The following is a 20105-nucleotide window of genomic DNA, read 5'->3' on the forward strand; positions in this document are numbered from 1 at the left end:
AATATATGAGCGGGGGCTGTTGTGGGCTCCGGCTCAGCGGGACTCCCCTGGGCCCAGCCCGCTGATGGACTAATCATGTCCAAGACCTACCAAAATTACAAGCTGATTGTTTTACCCATTATTTCTCCCAACTTTTAATTTCTGCTTTCTAAAGGATCATTGCCCGCGGTAATTGCAAAGGACCTGTCCTTGTATGTGTCACCAGCCTCAAAGACAAAAAAAAATCTAATTTTCCTTTTATGCTTTCTCTATTTTCCTACCGCCCCCCCCCCCCCACTTTTTTTTTTTTTTTCCTGGCAGCTAATTCAAACTGAGTAGCGACTGGAGCGTCCAAAACAAGAATGAAATTGATATGATCAAAGAACACATAACTGTACACGAAAGGGAAGGAAATTAGGTAGGGGGTGGGAAAACACGTTGTATAATATAATTCACTGGTAATTTTATTCCCATGTCTTAATTTTCTACAATTAAAACCGTTTTTAATAAGAGACTATTTTTCGAAAGTGGAACTTAGGTCTGGATATACCTTTACTCCTTGCATGGGAGGGAATAGACCTTTTCTCACAATTACTCAGGATTTATTTATCGTCGTGTTTTGTCTTGTGCCGCTTAAACGTATTAATTTTCTTCTGGCACTTTCCTGGCACTAACATTTGAGATTTAATTTTAATTAATTAGCTAAGGAGGAGAAAGAAGCATGTGAGGATGTGTATGTCCGCGGACACAAGCTTCTCTCCAACCGCTGAACCTCCGTTCATAATTTTCTCCTTTTGTTCTAATTTAATAAACCCAGCAGGGAAGGGAAACAGGTGCTGGGGGCTGACACCTCTGAGCCCACACACACACACACGCACATAATCCCCTTTTGATCATCTAACTCCACTATTAGGGATGGAAGACCTTAAGTTCCCATTTTCTGTATAATATCTTCTTTATATTGATCCCGCAATTATTTAAAAGAAAGCGTCATCTCCTCCCACTTCTCCAAATAAGGCTATTTAGATGCTTTCCAGATGAGTGGAGGTGTGCTGAAACAGAGCTGACAGCCAAGTATATCACAGCCAACACCATCCTTCATTCGCTCTCTCCCTCTGCCCCCCCTCCCCCCGGCACACACTTTCAACGTGTCTCTCTTCCAGTGATGAAGATTACAGACTATTATGGGCAAGGGATTAATTTGTAGCCAATTACAATCCAGTGCTAAATATGAATGCATAAATAAGATACAGCCTTGCCTCTGTGTGTGTGAGCGAGAGAGAAGGGAGGGGGGGCAGGAGCTCCTGGGCAGCCTGGCGAGGATGATGAGAAGGAAGAAGGAGCAGCTGAGTGGAGGCTCTGAGCCGAGCATCACCCTGTGACTCCTGCCTCTCCCGGAGGCTCCCGGCGGCCGGACCCAGCGCAGCCCCGGGCAGCTGAAGGCAGCGGCTCGTCCTGAGCCGGAGCGGAGCCGGGGAGGAGTTTCCAGATCAACTTCGCCGGAGGAAGGAGGGGGAGAGCAAGAGGGGAGGGCAGGGGGGAGAAGTTGCAACCGAGAGGGGCTCTGCAAAGAGTCATGAATGTGAGCAGAGACAAGGTCGGTGACATCTCCATCCCGGCAGCGGCAGCCGCGGCGGTGACAGCCCCCGCAGCCGGCATCGGCGGGGAGCCCCGCGGCTGCCACGGCGAGGGGATGGACGGCCGCGGGGAGCAGCGGCTCTCGGCCGGCGGCGAGCTGCCGCTCTACTGCCCTGCCGGCCGGGACAGGCAAGGGGACAGCCAGAGCAACACCCCCGGACAAGAGGGGGCAGTGGCCGCGCTGCCCATGGTGCACAGAACCACCTCCTTCTCCGTGCTCGACATCCTGGACCCTAACAAGTTCAACAGCAAGCGGCGGCAGTGCGCGGGCTTGTACAAATCGGCGGGGACCGAGTTCACTCTGGGGGCGGAGGATAAGCCCGAGGACTCAGGGACCGAGCTGGCCGAGCCGAAGGCTCTCGCCGAAGATTTCGACGCGTGCAAGAAGTCGGCGGAGCTGATCAGTAAGTAGGTCTGGGGGCTCGGATCCCTCCGAGCCGGGGGCTGCCCCGAGTTCCCCCAGCAGGGTCTCGCGTGCTGTGACATCTCATCCTTCCCCGCTGGCAGCCGAGGGAGCCGGGGCTGCGGGCAGCCGGCTCCGGGGAAGGACAAACTGCTGGATGTAGGGAGGTGGAATTCTGTGTTAGGCGGAGGGATGGCAAGCGGGGAACCGGGCATCCTCCCGGGACAGGCCGGGAATAGCGGCGGGCACCGGCCGAGGAGCCGGGCATCCTCCCGGGACAGGCCGGGGATAGCGGCGGGCACTGGCTGAGGAGCTCGGCGGGACACCGGAGCTGTTCGTGCCGTGCGCCCCCGGGAGCGGCAGGATCAGCCCCGGGATGCCGGCCTGGCTGGGGTGAGGAGGAACCCCGACATCTTCCTCCTCCTCCTCCTCGCAGGCACTGCCAGCCCTGCCTGTGAACTCCCGCTCAGGCAAACTTGGGAGCGGCTCCTCCGGCCCCAGGGTGTGCAAACTCTCCCCTGCTACCCCCATCTCGCCTGAGCCCCACCAGGCGTTTATGACTTTGTCCCTCTCCCCAGCCTCGGACCCCTCTCCTGTCCTCCCCCCACCACCGCCGCCCGTTGCTCTGGGCGACAGATTCAATTTTCTCTCTCCCCTTGGCTTTTTTAGGACAAATCAGACTAATTGTGACAAAATGCTGGTTATCTCTGGAAAAACAATTAAATTCCTTCGATTACATTTAAGGTAAAATGTGCTTAGCAGCGTAAAGAGGCTGGATAATGGGGAAAATCGCCCCAGAGTGGCATGTAGGACTGCTTGGATCGATATCCTATTATCGAATTGTGCATATCTCTTTCAAGCACCTTGCAAACTCTTCCCTAACATCTAAATTATAGGGTCAAAATTCGGATAATTACTCGATTAAAACCTATTACACTTATTAGGGCTCGCTATTGATCGGGAATTGCATTCGACCCAAGCTCTAGATTGCTTTTTCTTTCTGGGTCCGAATATCCCAACTTTCTCACCTCTAAACACCGCGACTCTGGGGATCACGGAGGGTTTCCGGGGAAAAGCGGTCGTTGTGGAAAATATCTATAGTTATTCCATGTCCAGAGAGGGGAAAGAAGAGGCAGCGAGTTGCAGGGGATAAACTTCTCGGCTTAGGAGAAATAATTTCTCTGTGTCCGGGGCGAGAGAGGAGGACTCGGAGGTTTCCAACCCCGCCAGAGCGGGACTCAGACAAGTAAAATTAGGCAGCTCAAGAGGTCTGGAATCTGCTCCAGACCGAGCCATGACGCATTTTTCATCTGTAAAGCAAGAGCAGGAATGGGCACTAATAGAATTCAAAAGAGATTTTTAAAAGCAATGCGGAGCTGGAGTAATTATTCCTCTAAACTCATCTGACTTTCGTCATATTAAATAGATCTGGGCGATCAGAAAGACTGACGAGGTTAACCTATCGCTAATCTCACACTTTTATCTCCAGACAAGGAGAAAAATGCAACTCCATCTCTTCTCTCAAAATAAATACGTTTGGAGGCATCACGCCGCGGTGAGCTGGCAAGTTCCCCGGACCCTGCGCCCATGGGCTCCTTCGGCCACATCGCCTTAATGTTATGGCAGGGACCGGGAATGGATCTGGGACTGCTCAAAAATCACGAAATTTAATTCTTCTCTTTCCCCATCGTAATTAATATTAGTTCAAGTGGGGCTTGATCTAGCAGAACTGTTCTGAAAAGTAGCCACCCCTCCGAAAAATGCAAAGGCTTTCTGGCCAGAGAACGGTGAAAACAGCGCTGGTCACTTGCCGCTCGTAAAACTATTTTAATGTTAAAAAAAAAAAAAAAGAGTTTAAACTGCCCATTAAATTTAAGCTATTTCAGAAACAAAATAAGTCCGGCGTCCACCTCCGTCACCAATTCTATTCGCGTTACATTTTTTTTTTGTCTTAAAAAATTTTTGTTGACCAACATCTGGAATTCCCTAGACGGAAAATTAAACTCCGAAAGTGGGAGCTGCAGGTTCCCGGTCCGGTCCGTGTGTGGGTGCTGGGGCTGCGCTCAGCCCCGAACGTGCCCCACAGGCGCTGCCACCCGCACTTTTTATAAATCGTTGCTGTAAAAAACTACGCCCCGCAATTTCTAGCCGGTCCTACAGGTTGCAGGACGCTTGTCTGCGCTCACTGGATCGGGCTGGGGGAAAAGTGACCCGGTTCTCTTCTGTTCGGCAGTGATCGCACGCGTTTTCCAGGCTCCGATCTGAACAGAGAGCTGGAAAGGGTTCTTAATGAACCCTGAGTTATTAAGAGATATTTTCAGGATGAGAAGGACAACAGTACTCTGCCCTTATTTCTCCTACTGAACCTGAAATCAGCACGTAGAAGAAAATAGACTTTTAAAGCCACCTCTAATTTTACAAGCGGGAGTTAGGGTGTCCGGCGTCAGGAGCAAATCTGAGGTGTGTTCAGGTTTGGGGGGGATTAAAAACAACTAAACTGCGACAGGATAAGGGTGACAGCCCAGCGATTCATTTCCTATTCGCGTATCTCGGTTAACCAAGTTAAAGGAGTCCTTGCTTAGGGGTTCCCGGAGCTACAGCCCCGTTACAGAAGTGAGAGAAGGGAAGTTTAGGAGTGCCTGAAAGAACCGCGACACAGCACGGTACTCACGGGCCTCTGCCCCGAGCTGTCCCCGGGGCCTCCCCCAGCCCCGGCCCCTGGAGAAGGATTCGCCTCTCCCTCCCCCAAGGAGCCCGGGCCGGCCAGGGTGAGGAGGAGCCGGTTCTCCGGAAAACGCGATTTGCTTTCAGGTTTCATAATGACAGAATCGTCAGCACAAGTCCAATAGCCTTAAATATCGGATAATTACCCTGTTCTCCGATGGAGACCCGTTAATTGGAGCGTAATATAAACCCAAATAAATTAAATGACCGTTAACTAGTTTGTACATTGCACAAAATGAGTTTAATTAAGTTTGTATCTGCTCCGCTAATCAATACAAGTATTTACTCCTCTTTAATACTTCCATCTCGGGAAGTGACAAGAGGTCAAACCAGACGCAGGAAGGGTTAAAAATGCCAGAGCAAAACGCAGCAAATCGCCCATCGATTCGGAGATTTCCGTCACTAAAATTGTTAGAGGCGTTTTGACATCCCCGCTGCCCGCTCCCCAGGCACGGCTGGCTCGGCCCGGGCAGGGGCTTCTCCCCGGCCGCTCCTCAACCCTGGCAGCGCCCCGCGGGCCCTCCGACACCCCGGCCACTCGCCCTGCTGCCTTCCCAAAGGCCCTCACAGCCGTCGGGTGTTCAGTGGGTGCTGGCGGCCGTGGGAAGGGGGTACATCCCCTATCCCGGCTGCGTCTCGGTACGAGCTCTGGCTGAAGGTCGGTAGCTCGGAAGGGGCAGCGCTGGCACAGCCTCCCCGGGCTGGACAGCCCCTTCCCGGCCGCAGAGCTGCAGTTCCGAGCCCCATCCCCGCTGCCCAGCTCCTCGCCCTATGCCCCGAGCCGACGGGTCCGGACATCCCCAGTGCGGGCGGAGGGGCCGAGGGGGCGGCGAGGGGCGGCCCGAGAGCAGCGGGGACAGCGGGTGGGCGAACCCCCGGCGGGACCGGCGGGGCTGGGGCGGGCGGGGCGGGGGCCGGGCCGGGCGGAGAGCCCTAACAGCGGCTGTCGCTTGTCCGCAGAGGAAGGGGAGCTCTACAAGGCCGAGGAGTGCGACCTGGACTACAGCAGCCGGCCGAGCCGCAGCCCCGACAGCGAGCTGCCGGACGACGAGGAGCTGTGCAGCGAGGAGAGCGGCAGCACCAGCGGCAGCAGCGGCAGCTCCGGCCCCGCGGCGCCCGGAGAGCCCGAGCCGGGCCCGCTCCGAGCCGAGCCGGCCGAGGCGGGGGTCGTGCCGCCCCCGGCGCCCCCTCCGCCGCCCCCCGCCCCGCCCGTCGGGGCGCAGCCCGGCCCGCAGGCCAAGCCCAAGAGGAAGCGGACGGGCTCGGACTCCAAGTCGGGCAAGCCCCGGCGGGCGCGGACAGCCTTCACCTACGAGCAGCTGGTGGCGCTGGAAAACAAGTTCAAATCCACGCGGTACCTGTCGGTCTGCGAGCGCCTCAACCTGGCGCTGTCCCTCAGCCTCACCGAGACGCAGGTGAAGATCTGGTTCCAGAACCGCCGCACCAAGTGGAAGAAGCAGAACCCGGGCGCCGACACCAGCGCGCCCACGGGCGGGGGCGGCGGCGGCGGGGCGGGGGCCGGGCTGGGCGGCGGGGCTCTGCCGGGGGGGCTCAGCCCGCTCAGCCACTCGCCGCCCATGGGCACCCCGCTCTCCATGCACGGCCCCGGCAGCTACGCCGGGCACCCGGCCGGAGGGCTGGTCTGCGCCGCCCAGCTGCCCTTCCTGCCCAGCCCCGCCGTGCTCTCGCCCTTCGTCCTGGGCTCCCAGACTTACGGCGCTCCGGCTTTCTACACCCCGCACCTATAAGCCCGACGCTCCTTCCTCCTTCTCCTCCTCCTCCTCACTCCCGCTGTGGCCGCCGCCCCTCCGAGGATCACCCGGCCGGGCTGGGGGCCGCTCACCGCACGATCCCCCCGAACACACCCCGAGGACGGACCGGCAGCGACACCGGGGCGAAGGGGCAGCCCCGGGTTCCTGCGGCCCAGCCCGGAATGAAAGGAGCGGCCCGGAGCCCTCGGGCCTTTCTAAGACCCTTTTTGTACGCGATGTGTCCGGACTGCGCTGCTGAGGGAAGGAGGAGGAGAAACCTCCCTCCCCCGTGTACATACAAGTAGATGTAAATCATCGTTACCTGTATTTTTATTTTCACCGTCCCTCGTTGCTATGTGGGTTTAATTAATTTAATAATAATTATTATTAATATTGTCTTTGTTTTTATTCTGGTCTGGCCACTAGCGAAAGACTTTTAAAGAAAAAAAAAAAAAAAGATTATGTACCCATTTGACTCTCAGGGTAAAACGGAGAACTATCGGTCCTGTCCCTCGACATTGCAGAAGCAAGGACGCGCCGCTCCCTGCCGTGACCTCACGGTGACAGAGGAAGTTTTGGATGTTTTGTACAAACGTCACCCCCGAGCAGGGCCGGGGGTCCCGCCCGGGAAGGGACGGCGAGGGCGGCTCCTGGGGTGCAGGGCTGGTTTTTTACGTTAATCATTTCTGTATATTTCTGGTTGTTACAAAAAGAAAAAAAAAAAAAGTTTTAACTTTATAATTAATGTATAAGACGAGGGAGTAATGAGCAAGAGGTGATAAAGAGAGCACTTTGTTTGCTAAACACTTTAAATCAATCAATAAACTCTAAAGAAACGGCGCTTTCCGTGGTGGCGAGTCCCTGGCTTCAGGGTGAATCTTTGTAAGACAAGTTTCCCCTGGAAAACGCCTGCCTCATGAGACGCTCGGAGGGATGTCTTGCATCATCGTTTTTCTTTTCGTTTATTCCTAAAGAGCGTATTTCTTATACGCAAATAAACTTTTTTCTTCTTGTATAGGAAGAGGGAGGGGATTCCCCTTCTTAGTTTCCTTCTTTGCATTTTCTTAATTTGCTTTGCCGATTTGTGCAATATTACGGACAAAACAAATATCATATATAGAGGGAATCCGACATCTCTGCCACGTTTCCGCTGATGTCCGATATTTTGGGTTTATGTAAATTTAATAAATCGGCTCTTCCATTCAGATTCCACAACTTTAAAAATAAAATAATCTTTTCATCACCGTTCCGCTGATTACTTTTAAATTCGTATCAAAGTTGATATTTTAGAATACTTTTTTTTACTTTCAAAGAGAAAGTCTATAACCGCCGTGAGCACCCCGAGGTGGCTCCGCCGGCCCAGCAGCTCCCATCCCGCTGCTGCAGGGATGCTGTTATCCCATTTCCCCATTCCCTGCCTGACTCTGGGGAAGAGCTTTAATTTTTTCTACTAATTTTTTGTGCTTTTGGGTTTGTTTGGGGGTTTTTGCTTGTTTGTTTGTTGTTTTATTCCCCTCTGGGCAATTCTAAGAAACCGGTATTTTCCGGAGGGATTTTTGGGCAGCAGAGCATCTCCTCCCTCTCGGCACCCGCCTCCGCATCCCGTCCCGACTGGGTGCCAGAGTTCCCCGGGCTGTCCGGGATTTGCTCCTCGCTCAGCTCCATCCCCTGCTCCCTCCCTGTGTCCCAGCCTGGCTCCGATCCGGAGCTGTGCCTGGCCGGGCGCTCCACAGCCTCATCCCACTCCTTCTCACCGCTCTAGAACAGAACCAAATGTTTCAGCCCTCCCGTGGAAATAAAACCTGCCGCGACCGCCGGCATTGGAGACAAGGGGGGAGAGGAGCCGGCTCCACCCCGCAGGGTCTGTGCTTTCCACTGGTTTTTATTGTGTTGTTTTGTTTGTTTTTTTTTTCCCTGGGAGTGCGGGTCCAGCAGCCCGCGGAGCCGCGGGGAGGATGCGGGGTGCTCCAGATAATGCGGGATGCTCCGGGTTCTCGTTTTCCCGCATGCAGAAGCGTACAAGGCACCAGAAGTCTCTGACCAGACTCATTTGCATTTGTGAAAATAAGAGCTTTTACAATGAGAGGTGTTCCGAAGTAAATTTTCAGGGGAAACATGACAAGTAGTAATGCTTGGAGTGCTGCTCTGCACAGCTGTTACTGATAGAAGAAAACCAGCTAAACTGGGAAACAGGAGATTGTCTCACACTTTGCCGTTGTGCCAACAGCAGCCAAACTGTTAGCTCAGGTGAGGCATGACACAGCTGAATAAAAAGAGAATTCAACCCCTGTTTGCACTTGGGAGCTCTAAACAGTTCCCTGCCAGTGGGAAATAATTTGGCTCCCACAGGAGCTGCCCAGAGCTTCAGAGTGCATGATTCCCCTAGCCCAGGCTGGTTAGTCCTGCCAGTGAAACCTGTTCATGTGAGCATTATTACTCACAGCTGCTGGATGAAAGAGTCAGCCTGAGATTCCCAGTCATTAAATGAGATTTAACAAGGCTTCTCACGTTTTATGGCAGTGCTGAAAAGAGAGCCGCAGGTATCTTTCTCAGCATAGTTTAGGAAGTTATTGATAACTCTTGCTCCATTCAGAGGTCTTAGATCATAAAATTCTAGAGCAAAACTGCACAACCTCAACTTTAGTGTGTGTCTTCCCCAGCATGCAGCACTTGCAGAGGTACAGGGCATGTTTTACACTCTGCTCACAGGTACTGGCTGTGCCCAGAGGACTCTTGGAGTACAAACACCAAAAAGACAACTCAAGTAATGCTCCCTGGACCAAAACTCTGCAGCTGGCTCGTGGTGTTGGGTCAGAGTGTGTGAGTGTAAACTTGACAGTGAGAAGAGTGGTGGTGTCGACACAGGGCAGCTGTTGAGGAACATCTCAGGTGTGAGTGAGTGCTCAGTGCTGGTGTGCTAAAGCAAAAAGCTCTCACCTGTCCAAACCCCCCAACTCCATCCCCCGTGTTCCTGCCCACTGACACTGTGGCTCTGCAGGACAGTCAGGGCTTGATGCAGCATTTGAGATTGTCCCATTAGGTGGTCACAGGAAGCCCCCAAATCCCCCACAGTGACCTCCCAGCAAGGCCCAAAAGCCAATTCCCATGTGGTGCCTGTCTGATGTCCCTGCTGCCCTGCACACCACACCCAGTGCCCCTGCACAGGGCTCTTGAAGCTCATTTGCCATTAATTATCAATGAGCCCTGGACCAGAACAAGTCAAACATAGTGACTGGGATGATGGTTATGACACAAGCAGGAGGTGTTTGCTCTGGCTCATTCTGTCAGTCCAACAATTTTTTACATTACTTTATTATTCATTCATAAAATCTAGTGTTAGAGGATTCAGAACATGGAACACATCCAAGGGGACACGGAGCAAAACATTTGCCAGAGGACAGTCTCAGCTCTGACAGACTGAGCAGCACATTCAAAGCCTGATTCAATGTGCTCAGGTGATGTCTTTGGCACATACCACAGAGAGATAATCTTGGGCATCAGCATATTTTTGGACTAATTCCCATGAAATCAATGTTAAACCCAAGGGTGCAAACCTGTTCTAGTAAGAAAATATTCAGATATTAATTGCATCTTACTATTGTTCACTCTGTGAATGAATGAAAGCTACATCTAATTTACTTCATATACTTCAGCTTATACTGAACAAGCTGCAGTTGTTCAGTGAAATGTCTCATAATCAAAACAGAAAAAAGCACATAAATACAGAAGATACCTTCCAAACAATTGAGAGAGAACTGAAAATATTTTGAAATATTTTCTGTCATTGATTTCACTCAGTAATGATGTTTCTCAATCATTGCAAACCAGTTCTGTACTATGACCTGCAAAAACTCCTTGTGTTATTTCCACTTGAGCAGGGTACAGTGAGTTACTTTTTTTAATTCTTAGAGGTTTTTAACATGTATTTCAGACCTTCTGCTTCAGACTCAACTCAGTCACGTTACATGTTTCTAGTCTCATACTACACAAGTGAAATGTTAAAAATAAAGCTTTGCCTGTATAAACTTAAATCCATTTTCCAAAAATACACCATGATGTCTGCTTGTAGTCTGCTATATTAACAAATATCCATTCATTCCTGTATTACATGACAAAATAATTGTGCTCAAACAGCTGAATTTATACACTCAAAGGAAAATTATTTTACAATGTCTGGGCATTTCTGGTCTTCAGGTTCTGTCTCAAAGATAACCAAGTAAATAAGGTTGTTGTAGAGCCTTTCTTAAGAGCAAATAAAAGAAATATTTTTTTTTTCCTGATATTGAACAATTGATATTGGAAGATTTTCCAGGCTCTGAGAGGTAAATGAAGGCAGAGAACAGAGGGACACTGGGGATGAAGGAGACAGGCAAGTAAACAAAGAGGATCCTAATCAGTTTGTTGCTCAAAGTTGCCTTACATAAATGGTTTACATGAACCACATATTTGTCTATCTGGTGGGTTTTTTTTACTTCTTTCCCTCTTGCTCACACACTCATGTTCTGTGCCATGTGCTCACATTAAACAGACATCTCAGGTGGACAGAATGGGGCTGTCACAGTGAAAATAACCCCAACAGGAAGAGCTCTTTCTCCTTTCTTATGCTGTCTGGCACAGAAGTGAATTCATCATACAGAATAAGCTTTAAAACACAGCCTTGGAAAGCCACAGGTTTGTGCCTACTCAGTAGAAATCCTGTTGATGCTGGAAATCCTGTGGATGCACCCTGGATCAATAGAGAAGCAGGCAGAAACCAGATCACGGCCAGAACATAGAATTCTGCACATGTAGGGTCAGGCAATATCTGTATATAATTTACTAACCTATTCTTATGGTGTGACACATGTTCAGGCACCTAAAACTAGCCAGGTCACCCAAAGTGATAGCCTTTATTCTAGAATACATCTTCTAGATGTTCTTCTCTGTAATGACACAAACCAGAAACGTTTTACAGTGATAATGAAGGAGAGATGACACCACAGCGAAGAACTGAAATATTGTCACAGTAACATTTATGTGGGGTGATGGTTTACACTGTAAATATTCACCCCTTCAGTAAACTTCTGCTTTTTCAAGAGAACCAAAATAATTCTACTAAACTTAATACAAATAAATTAATTATTGCTCTTTGTTTGTTTGAGTGTTTTCTTGGTTTTTTAACCACACACATAATTTACAAGAACTCATCCTGCACATACAGGGACTCTTTCCCACATTTTCACTGTAACACAGTGACAAGTTTGTTCCCTGTTCCTTTGGTTCCCAAAGTCTGCAGGAGGGAAGGAGAAGCGCAAGAAGAGATCATTTGAACAAGCTGCAGGTTGGGCTCCTCCAACTCCTTGTGTTGACTGAGAGTTCATAGCACCTAGCTGCACTCTCTGTGACCTGTTAAATGTTTTTGAGAGTTGTGATTAAGGATGCTCTTTGGGACTTCAAGCACCAGCCCTGTGCCTTGTAGGGGTGATTTGGAGTGAAATACTGTGTTTGCCTTGTGCATGCTCTGCAGCACACCTGATCACACTCACCTCTGCTGCTTCTGCTCCAGCACTGTGGAAAACAAACACTTGTGCATATGTGGAAGCAGCATTTAATTTCTACCCTAGTGAAACTGTGTGGCAGACTCTGCTGGTGGTGCTGTTAGCCTTCAGCTGCCAAAAATACTATTACAAAAATTCAAAGATATCCAAAAACCAATTTCCAAACAAGCAGGATCATATATTATATTTCCATATACCTTTTACAGTGCATGAGGATAAGAGTGGCTCCATAATGGCATTATAAATACAGCAAATTAATGGTGGATGCAATGCCAACACCCTGTCATTATGCAAATTGGAACGTCGGCAGAAATGGTTATTCAACAACCCCTTGCAAAGCAACCAGAAGCCTAATGCTGCTTATTACAGCTAAACTAATTAGCACCACATTTTAAAAAAATTAATAAGATTTTCCTTAACCCCTCAACAGAGAGGATTCTTCATGATAATGTAAAAACATACAAGCACTTGGCACAGGAAGAGCTGGGTTTTTGCTCAGGGCACTGGCAGGCAGAAAAGCAAGGGGAGGTCTACCCAGAAAGCAAAATGATGATAACTCAGTCCCAGACATTTAGAGATGGAGAAACAGATTGTTCTGACATAAGCCTAGCTCAGTTTGCCCAGGCTCTGGTGCAGCACAAACACCCCATACCCTCCTCCCACTGTGGCAGAACCTGCTCCCCCAGCACTCCCCTGAGCTGGCATGGCATTTGGGCTCTGTATTCCCCACACCCAGCTCATAGGAAAGGCTCAGCAAGGGTATGAATCCTTTTTTTCCCTCCACTTCAAGCTTTAAAGAAAAGGAGGGAAAGCATCAACCCAGAAACACGAGTAATTAAGGGATCTTTCTCCTTCCTTTCCTTCAGGGGCAGCATCTGGCTCTCACACCTGGAAAAAGAACTTTATCCCATGGGTCACAGTTTGTCCAGCTGCCAGACAGCCCTAGCTCTCATCCACATACACTTTCTAGGGGGTGTGCTAAGCTTTGGGATCTTTAGCATCTCTCTCAGCTGAAGGGGTGGGGAGGTGCTGCTGGCTGGGGAGGGTTCAGTCTGGTCTGATCCAGGCTGCTGAGGCTTTTCCTTCTTTCTTAATTCCTTCAATTTCTGTAGAAGATTTTGTAATAGGACCATTACCACATCCATCAAGAGGGATGCTCTGAAGGCTCTGAATGTACCAGCAGGATCTAATTTCTCTCATTACCCTGTCACTACCTTTTTAATCCTCCTGGTGTCCCCATCCTACACCCCAGCAGGTGCCCAAGCTCTGCCCTGATGTGGCACAGCTGCAACACCTCGGCTCAGACTGCCATGAAAACAGCTAAAATGGGAGGGACCCACCAGGAACCTCCCCCAAACCACCCAGCTGCTACCAGGGGAGCTGCATTTACAGTGGGGTTTCTTCCCTGAGCCCTGGTGCTGGGCTGTGCTTGGCTTTGTAGCTGACTCTCACCTTGCTCTCTCTTTGCTGACTTGGCTCCAGACCTGCATTTTACCTTGGGGGACCTTCAGGTAACTGGTGGCTGACTCTGTTCCTAATGCCAAGATTGTTTTCTTGTTTGGGGGTGTGTGGTAGTGCCCTTGTCAGGAAGGATGTTGCTCTGATTTTCTCCTTCAATTCCTGGCTCACCTCTCCCTGACACCTCTAGTAGTTCTTTCTCCCCTTTCTTCCCTCTGTACTCCCAGCACCACTGAGCCTTCCTTGGGCACTGCTTAGGGCAGAACCTGATTGCTTGCAGATGCAAATTCAAGTGTTATTTTCACCCAGGACCAGAACACTGTTACCTGGATTATATTTAAATGCAGCTGTCCCAGAGCATCCTAGAGTAGACATAAGGAGACATTGCTCTGCAGGAGTTAACAGAGTAAGACCCTTCTCTCTGGCTTTGGTGTCCGTGGGGTCTCAAGGGCTGATCTAGCTGGTGATTGTGTCTGTGAGGAAGCTCTCTCCTGAATCCATGAAGTTCAGGGGTGTTTTTCCTGGCAGGGGAATAAGGGAATATGCATGCAGACCTAGCCCTCCCTTACTCCAATCTGGGGACTGCAATCTGCAGAGATCTTTTACTCTGTCTAGTTTCCTCTGTGAAGCAGTTTTAGCTCCATGGTGGTTCAATTCCAGTTCCCACAGGGAAACAGGGGATGTGAGCTGTCTCCCACCAGCTCTCCTGCATTTGAGTTGCTGGTGGCATAGGCTGTCCACTGAGCCAGGAGAGGGGACTGTCACCTCTGAGGCTGAGAACGGACCCGGACTCCATCTCCTGAACGTGTGCTCCAGGGGCAGAGCTGGTAAGTGCATCACAATTGCCACTGCCCTTTCAAAACCAGTGACTGCTGAAGGTGAGAGTTCTGGGGGTGTGAGGCATTCCAAAAGGCGTGGCTTTAAATGGCCGATTCTCATCACTGAAGTACCGCTGTAACATCCTCACCTTTTCTGCTGCATGACCTACAGAGACATTCACATCAGCTCTGAGTGAAAGCATTAATGTGTTTAACAACACTGGGTAAGCCCCACATACAGCTGCACCACAGGCAGGCACCTGCAGAAAGTGGGAGAGCACCAGAGGCCATCTGCCTCTGCTGTGAGCTGTGACACACCTGAGCTGGGCTTGTGCTGCCTCTGCTGTGAGCTGTGACACACCTGAGCTGGGTTTGTGCTGCCTCTGCTGTGAGCTGTGACACACCTGAACAGGGCTTGTGCTGCCTCTGCTGTGAGCTGTGACACACCTAAGCTGGGTTTGTGCTGCCTCTGCTGTGAGCTGTGACACACCTGAACTGGGTTTGTGCTGCCTGGGCTCCTGAGATTCAACCTCTTGCTTTGGGCTAGAGGCTCCTTATAACTAGTAACACCTTATCATTCATTTCCACAGCCACTTTAAATGGAATAGGTTTACTTTTTGTTTTCCACAAAACAAAGTTGGTTTACTCGTTCTTTTTTTCCATAATTCCCTTTGATTAACTGAAGCCTTTCCCCAATGTGCAAACTGTTCTGTGTGGCACCATCCACTGTCCATGCAGAACTGCTTACAATTCCCATTTGTTATGTTTTGCTTACCAATTAAAAAAAAAAACCCTACAAATAAGTATTCTAACTGTGATTTATAGGAACTTCTTAATGTTATAATTTTCTAACAGAAACTTTCAGCCATACCCAGCTTGATAAAGCCAAGTCTTGAGTTTAGAGAAAATGAAGTCACAAGGTACTGTGCAAAGATGAGTATGGGCCCATCACCCTGCCCCAGAAACCTCAGAGGGGATTTGCTGAAGGATGGCTTTCATTCAGGAGCCCTGCTCACAGGGTCCATTTAACCTTGCTCTAACCATTCAACCAGGCTCATTTACGTCACTAAACACTTTGTATTTGAGTGCCAGACCATACATGCTGTGATCTCTTTTCCTTCCAGGCTTTTACTCCCCAGGTGTAATTGTGTGCTCAGGTAAGAATAACCATGGAGAAGTCTGCTTACAGTTCTCATTGATCCCACTGACACAACCCTGGTTAAAAAAGGATGATTCAGATGCACCAGCACAGCTCACTTCAGCTCAGAGTTCCTTCAGATACACAATATTCAACCTGTATTACAACTATTCACCTCAACAACACTCTAAGGGCCAAATCCAGGTGTTTAGGTAGCTGGAAATCATACACAGCATCCCCAGTAAGCAGAAGTACAATTGCAAAGGTGTTGGGAGTGAGTTATAAAGCCAAAACCACACACACAGATCATGTGAATGATACCTCTATTTATTTTTTTTCCCAGAAGCTCTGAGGACTGGAATAGAAAAATTTCCAGTAGGAATGTAACAGGCTCAGTTGAGCAACATTTGAATTGGTGAGCCCAGGACCTCAAATTTGTAAACTGCTGTAACTGACACATAAGAGGTGTGATGTATCAAAAGAGCAGATTGTTCTATTTTGAATTTTTGAACTTAAAAGGATTTCTATTTAGTGAAGGTATGCTGGATCTTTGGAGAGAGATGCCTTTTTGAATTTCTTCTTTCAGCTGCAGATAAAGTCAGGAAAAGGAGAAAGCTCCCCCAAACCCTCTGAGTTATGTGTGATCAAGTGTAATGAGAATGCTGAAGTGACAACATTTGAGACCTGTTGCATGTATACATGCTGAGTGGCTCTTGTAGAGAAATAATTGGATAAGAAGTGTCAATAATTAACATGGGTTAAGGGAAGGGTTTGTCTCACACTGGACCAGGGGAACATAAAGACTGCACATCCCCTGTAGCACTATCTACACATCTTCCTATGAAGGGTCAATGGTCCATCTTGCCTCAAGGCAAAAAAATGAAGAAAAATATGTAGAAGAAAAACACTAGTAGAGCTTTAAAAAAAGTGAGCACTGGCCCTCAACCTCTCCCTAATTGTAGGTACCTCTGAGTAGCCATTTCTGAGTCACCTGCCAGGGAAACTTAACTCTGAAAAGAGGCACTGCAGGAAGATGCTTTTTTTTTTTTTTCCCCCCCCCCCCCCCCCCCCCCCCCTAAGCAAGCATGCTTTTAATAAAGGACAGGAGAAAGCACACAGCTCATGTGATAGGGTCAGATAACTAACCATACTTTGGGTTTTTTTTCCTCCCTCAGATTTATGCCATTTCCATTCCTGACCTTGGTCTTTGGGATCTTTAGTAAAGGCCCACACTGGGAACTCCACAGGGTGAAGTGCATCTACTGTTTGCTGGGGACTTTGTAGTGCTGACATTTCACAGCACCAGTAAAGGAAGGCTAAGTGCCACTGCACAATATGAATTCCCTACTCTTCTTACAGGGAGAAAACATGTTTTATAAATGAACACCTTCAGCCTGTGCAGGCTCAAGAATTTCTGGAATAGTGGCACAATGACTTTTGTGTCTCTTTGGGATGTTAATCATAAAGTGTCAGTTAAGTTAGGACTGTCTGGGAATCCCAGCATCCAATGATTACTATCACACTCCAATGTGTAGGGTGGTGGAGTTCTGGGGTTTGTGTGTCTTCTATTTTTTTTTGTGTGTGTGACCTTGTCCTTAGTAAGAAATGAAATCAGTTTAGCAGTTGATTCAACTGCCTTGGTGATGAACTTGGTTTGTCCTTATCCACACTTTCACCTAAAATCTTCACTGCCACATTAGCAAGACTGAGAGTAGAAGTGGCTTTACCATCCAGTGTAGTCAGTAGATATTCTTGAAATTCTGTCTCTTTATTGTTTGATTTTCAGTATTTCAGAAGTACATAAACATGTGTTGAAGAATAAAATGTGTCTTTCAAATTAAAGAGCTCTTGCAAGATAAATTATCAAAAGTCAGCATTAATTGCTTTCTATGCAGTACTTGTGTCAGTCAGAAAGTATTTGGCAGAAGTTAGCTTTTGTCTGAGGTGGTCAGAAGCTAAACTGAGTTGTTAAAATTTCCCCAATTCTTAATTCTTAGCATCTCCTTATACATGAGGAAACACTTCCAACAGGTGAGTAACTAAGCCCATGCTATAGAGAATCCATTCTGCTTTGTAATGAGTATTTTATTGGAGACTTTTGCAAGTCACTTTGAAATTGATTTTTCAAACATTACCCTCCTGATTCTCTGGATTTTCTTTACCCACAAAGCTGTATGAAATGTTGCAAGAGCAGAACTGATCACTGTTTCATTCTCTCTCCTTAAGCTTGACTATAGCTAGTGAACAAGTTTGGGAGATTTGTTTTAAGTACCCAGCCAAGAACTACAACCCACACTAGATCCAACTGCACTTTAACTCTCTGGAGTTAGAAGATTCCAGAATCTTGTGTTTTTATCTGGGTCCTTAGACACACTCTGGGCCTTCAACCTGATGTAATTTTAATACAAGCCAGGCAGTTCACTTGTGCCACTAGTTCAGAGTGCCACTTGAGTGATCTATTTTTTTTTTTAAACCTCTTGTTTCCACCTCCTACTGGAGCTTTTTTGACTGCAGTTAAACTGGAACAGTCTCTGTACATCTACAGACTTTCACAACGTGCTGTCCAGAACAGTTCTGAAAGATACTGGGATACCATCTTGGGAAGACAAGAAGCAGGCCCGGATGATCTTTGCCATTTCAGCTTTTCCATCTGTGCCACAGTTACCAAGGCTGACTTAACTCCTGGTATTCAGTTTGCAGAAATCAAACTCTATTCTGTTTATCATTTGAAGGCATCAGTGATTTGGATTTTTTTACTGCGTACCAAGGTGTTTGTAGAAGTGCTGCAGGAGCTGCAAGCTGCTTGATGTGGCTCACTTTGTACAGTAGTAGAGAAAATGCTCTGTGCATTGACAGCCCTGGCAGCAATCAAATGGTTTTTAAGGTATCTTTTTCCCTGAAGGCATAAAAGTGGAAAATTGACAACATGTGTGTTTAAAGGAGGTATAAATTATATGAGTCCCTTAGGAAGGAAAAGAACCAAGCCTCAAAACCTCAACAGTTTATCTAAATTATGTACATGTCATAAAACATCTCTATTTCATGTATATTTCCAATAATTATCATCTTTTTAAATGCATTCAATTCCACACCACATCTTTTCCAAAATTAATATTCATTATCAAATAAGTTAAACTTGGAAATAATTTAAAAACGACACCTGTAAAAATGTGCCTAGCAAAGCACTGTAGTGTAAATACAAATATCTTTGATTAAGGGTTTTGCCATTGCACTCTTGTAATAAAGAAGGGCAGAAGTGATTAAGAATTTAATTCAGTGCATAATTAAACTGGTTGGCAAACTTCTCGTGCTTCCTTTGGTCCACCCGGTTCATGGCTTTCACGACCCGTTTCATGGCACCTCTGAAAGAGAAACAAAACAAGTTATGTTGAGTCTGCTCAATCTTACAGAACATTTATGAATGCTGGGGAATTTGATTAATCACTACCAGGCTTCTGAGCATGGCATTGATGAGGCTGAACAAATTTGTCTTGTTAACTAAATTAGCTGCAGCAATATAAATAGTTTAATTCAGAAATGATTTTATTAACAGGAGTAAACAAATTCAAGTATTTCAGTTTTATGGCTGTGTATTCCACTCTCTCAGCATTATTTCTTAGAGCCACATGGAGTAGGTTGGTTTTCAAAAGCACCTAAGTGCTCTCAGGAAAAAAAAAATCCCTAAAAATATCTAACAAGATCTTAAAAAATTAATACTTGGAAACCCTTATGAAATCTACCCTTCAATCCAGAATGTTTTTGTGAGGGGAAGGGTTTGCTGTTCAGTTCATGTGAACTCATTTAGCAACTTCCACAGGTTTCTAAAACTCTGTTTCATCAGATGGGGGCTGAGTTGGACTCTTTTGCTCATAGCAGCAGCATCTCCACTCCTGAGCAGCAGCTTTTAATCCACAAAAACAACTGTAGTTTAGGGAGACACCAGAGATTATTGTGTGTCTCCACAGAGAAGTGCTCAGAGTTCAGCACAGGACAGTATGTCCAATACCTCCTTCATACATCAAGTGGAAATGGGATCATTCCTGCATTGGGAAGGGCAAACACTTGAGCCCTCTGCATCTCCTGCTGTGCTTGAAGAAGACTCTTCAGGCTCAAAAAGGAAGTGAGGGAAGGAATTTCAGAGCTGTTAGCCTTTCTGGTGCTCCCAGACCCAGTGAGGGTCTGTCTCTCTCCTTGTAGCTGCTCTATTGGCTGCCACTGCATCTTCCCAGTAAAGATGTACCAGAGATTTCTCTAGGGAGGGACTGCAATACTTCTGAGCTGGGTATTTGAGACACCTGCACTTTTTTCCCCTCCACAAAGTTTTGAGGGAAGATCACACAGCTAAGATTTTGAGGGTGATGAAAATTATGCCTAGATAGCATGAACAGGAGCAGGAGATTGTCACAGAAGACAGAGAGAGAGCAGGCCCTTATATCCTCCAGCTGGTAAGGCAGAGGAATGGGTTCACAAATCCAGAGGAGTAAGAAGCAGTCAGGAAGAGGTTCTGTTGTGAACATTTGTCCTCTCAGAAATTTAAAGTGCTATTGTGCAGAGCTGAGGGCATCTTGCCTCAGGATTTTTGTTCCTCACTGGATTCTAAAGTTCCAATTTTTACTGGTTACTTTAGCTGCCTGTGGCACAAAAGCTCTGAGGCTCATC

General features: G+C 47.9%; 2 protein-coding genes across 2 annotated transcripts in view; one reads left to right on the forward strand and one right to left on the reverse strand.

Annotated features, from left to right (window-relative positions):
* The first annotated feature begins 1555 nt into the window (after positions 1 to 1555).
* On the forward strand, positions 1556 to 7694 carry NKX1-1 (NK1 homeobox 1). Its single transcript, XM_033060875.1, has 2 exons — positions 1556 to 2021; positions 5705 to 7694. The coding sequence occupies exons 1-2, from the start codon at positions 1556 to 1558 to the stop codon at positions 6490 to 6492; spliced, it is 1254 nt and encodes a 417-aa protein (XP_032916766.1). The 3' UTR covers positions 6493 to 7694.
* An 8821-nt stretch (positions 7695 to 16515) lies between these two features.
* The window catches only part of UVSSA (UV stimulated scaffold protein A), a 45660-nt gene continuing 42070 nt past the window's right edge, over positions 16516 to 20105 (reverse strand). Inside the window, exon 13 of the mRNA XM_033060701.2 lies at positions 16516 to 18808. Within this exon, the coding sequence (XP_032916592.1) occupies positions 18715 to 18808 (94 nt within the window). The 3' untranslated portion in view covers positions 16516 to 18714. The remainder of the gene's footprint in view (positions 18809 to 20105) is intronic.

The sequence above is a fragment of the Catharus ustulatus genome, chromosome 5, assembly GCF_009819885.2.
Source record: "Catharus ustulatus isolate bCatUst1 chromosome 5, bCatUst1.pri.v2, whole genome shotgun sequence".
NCBI classification, from domain to species: Eukaryota; Metazoa; Chordata; class Aves; order Passeriformes; family Turdidae; genus Catharus; species Catharus ustulatus.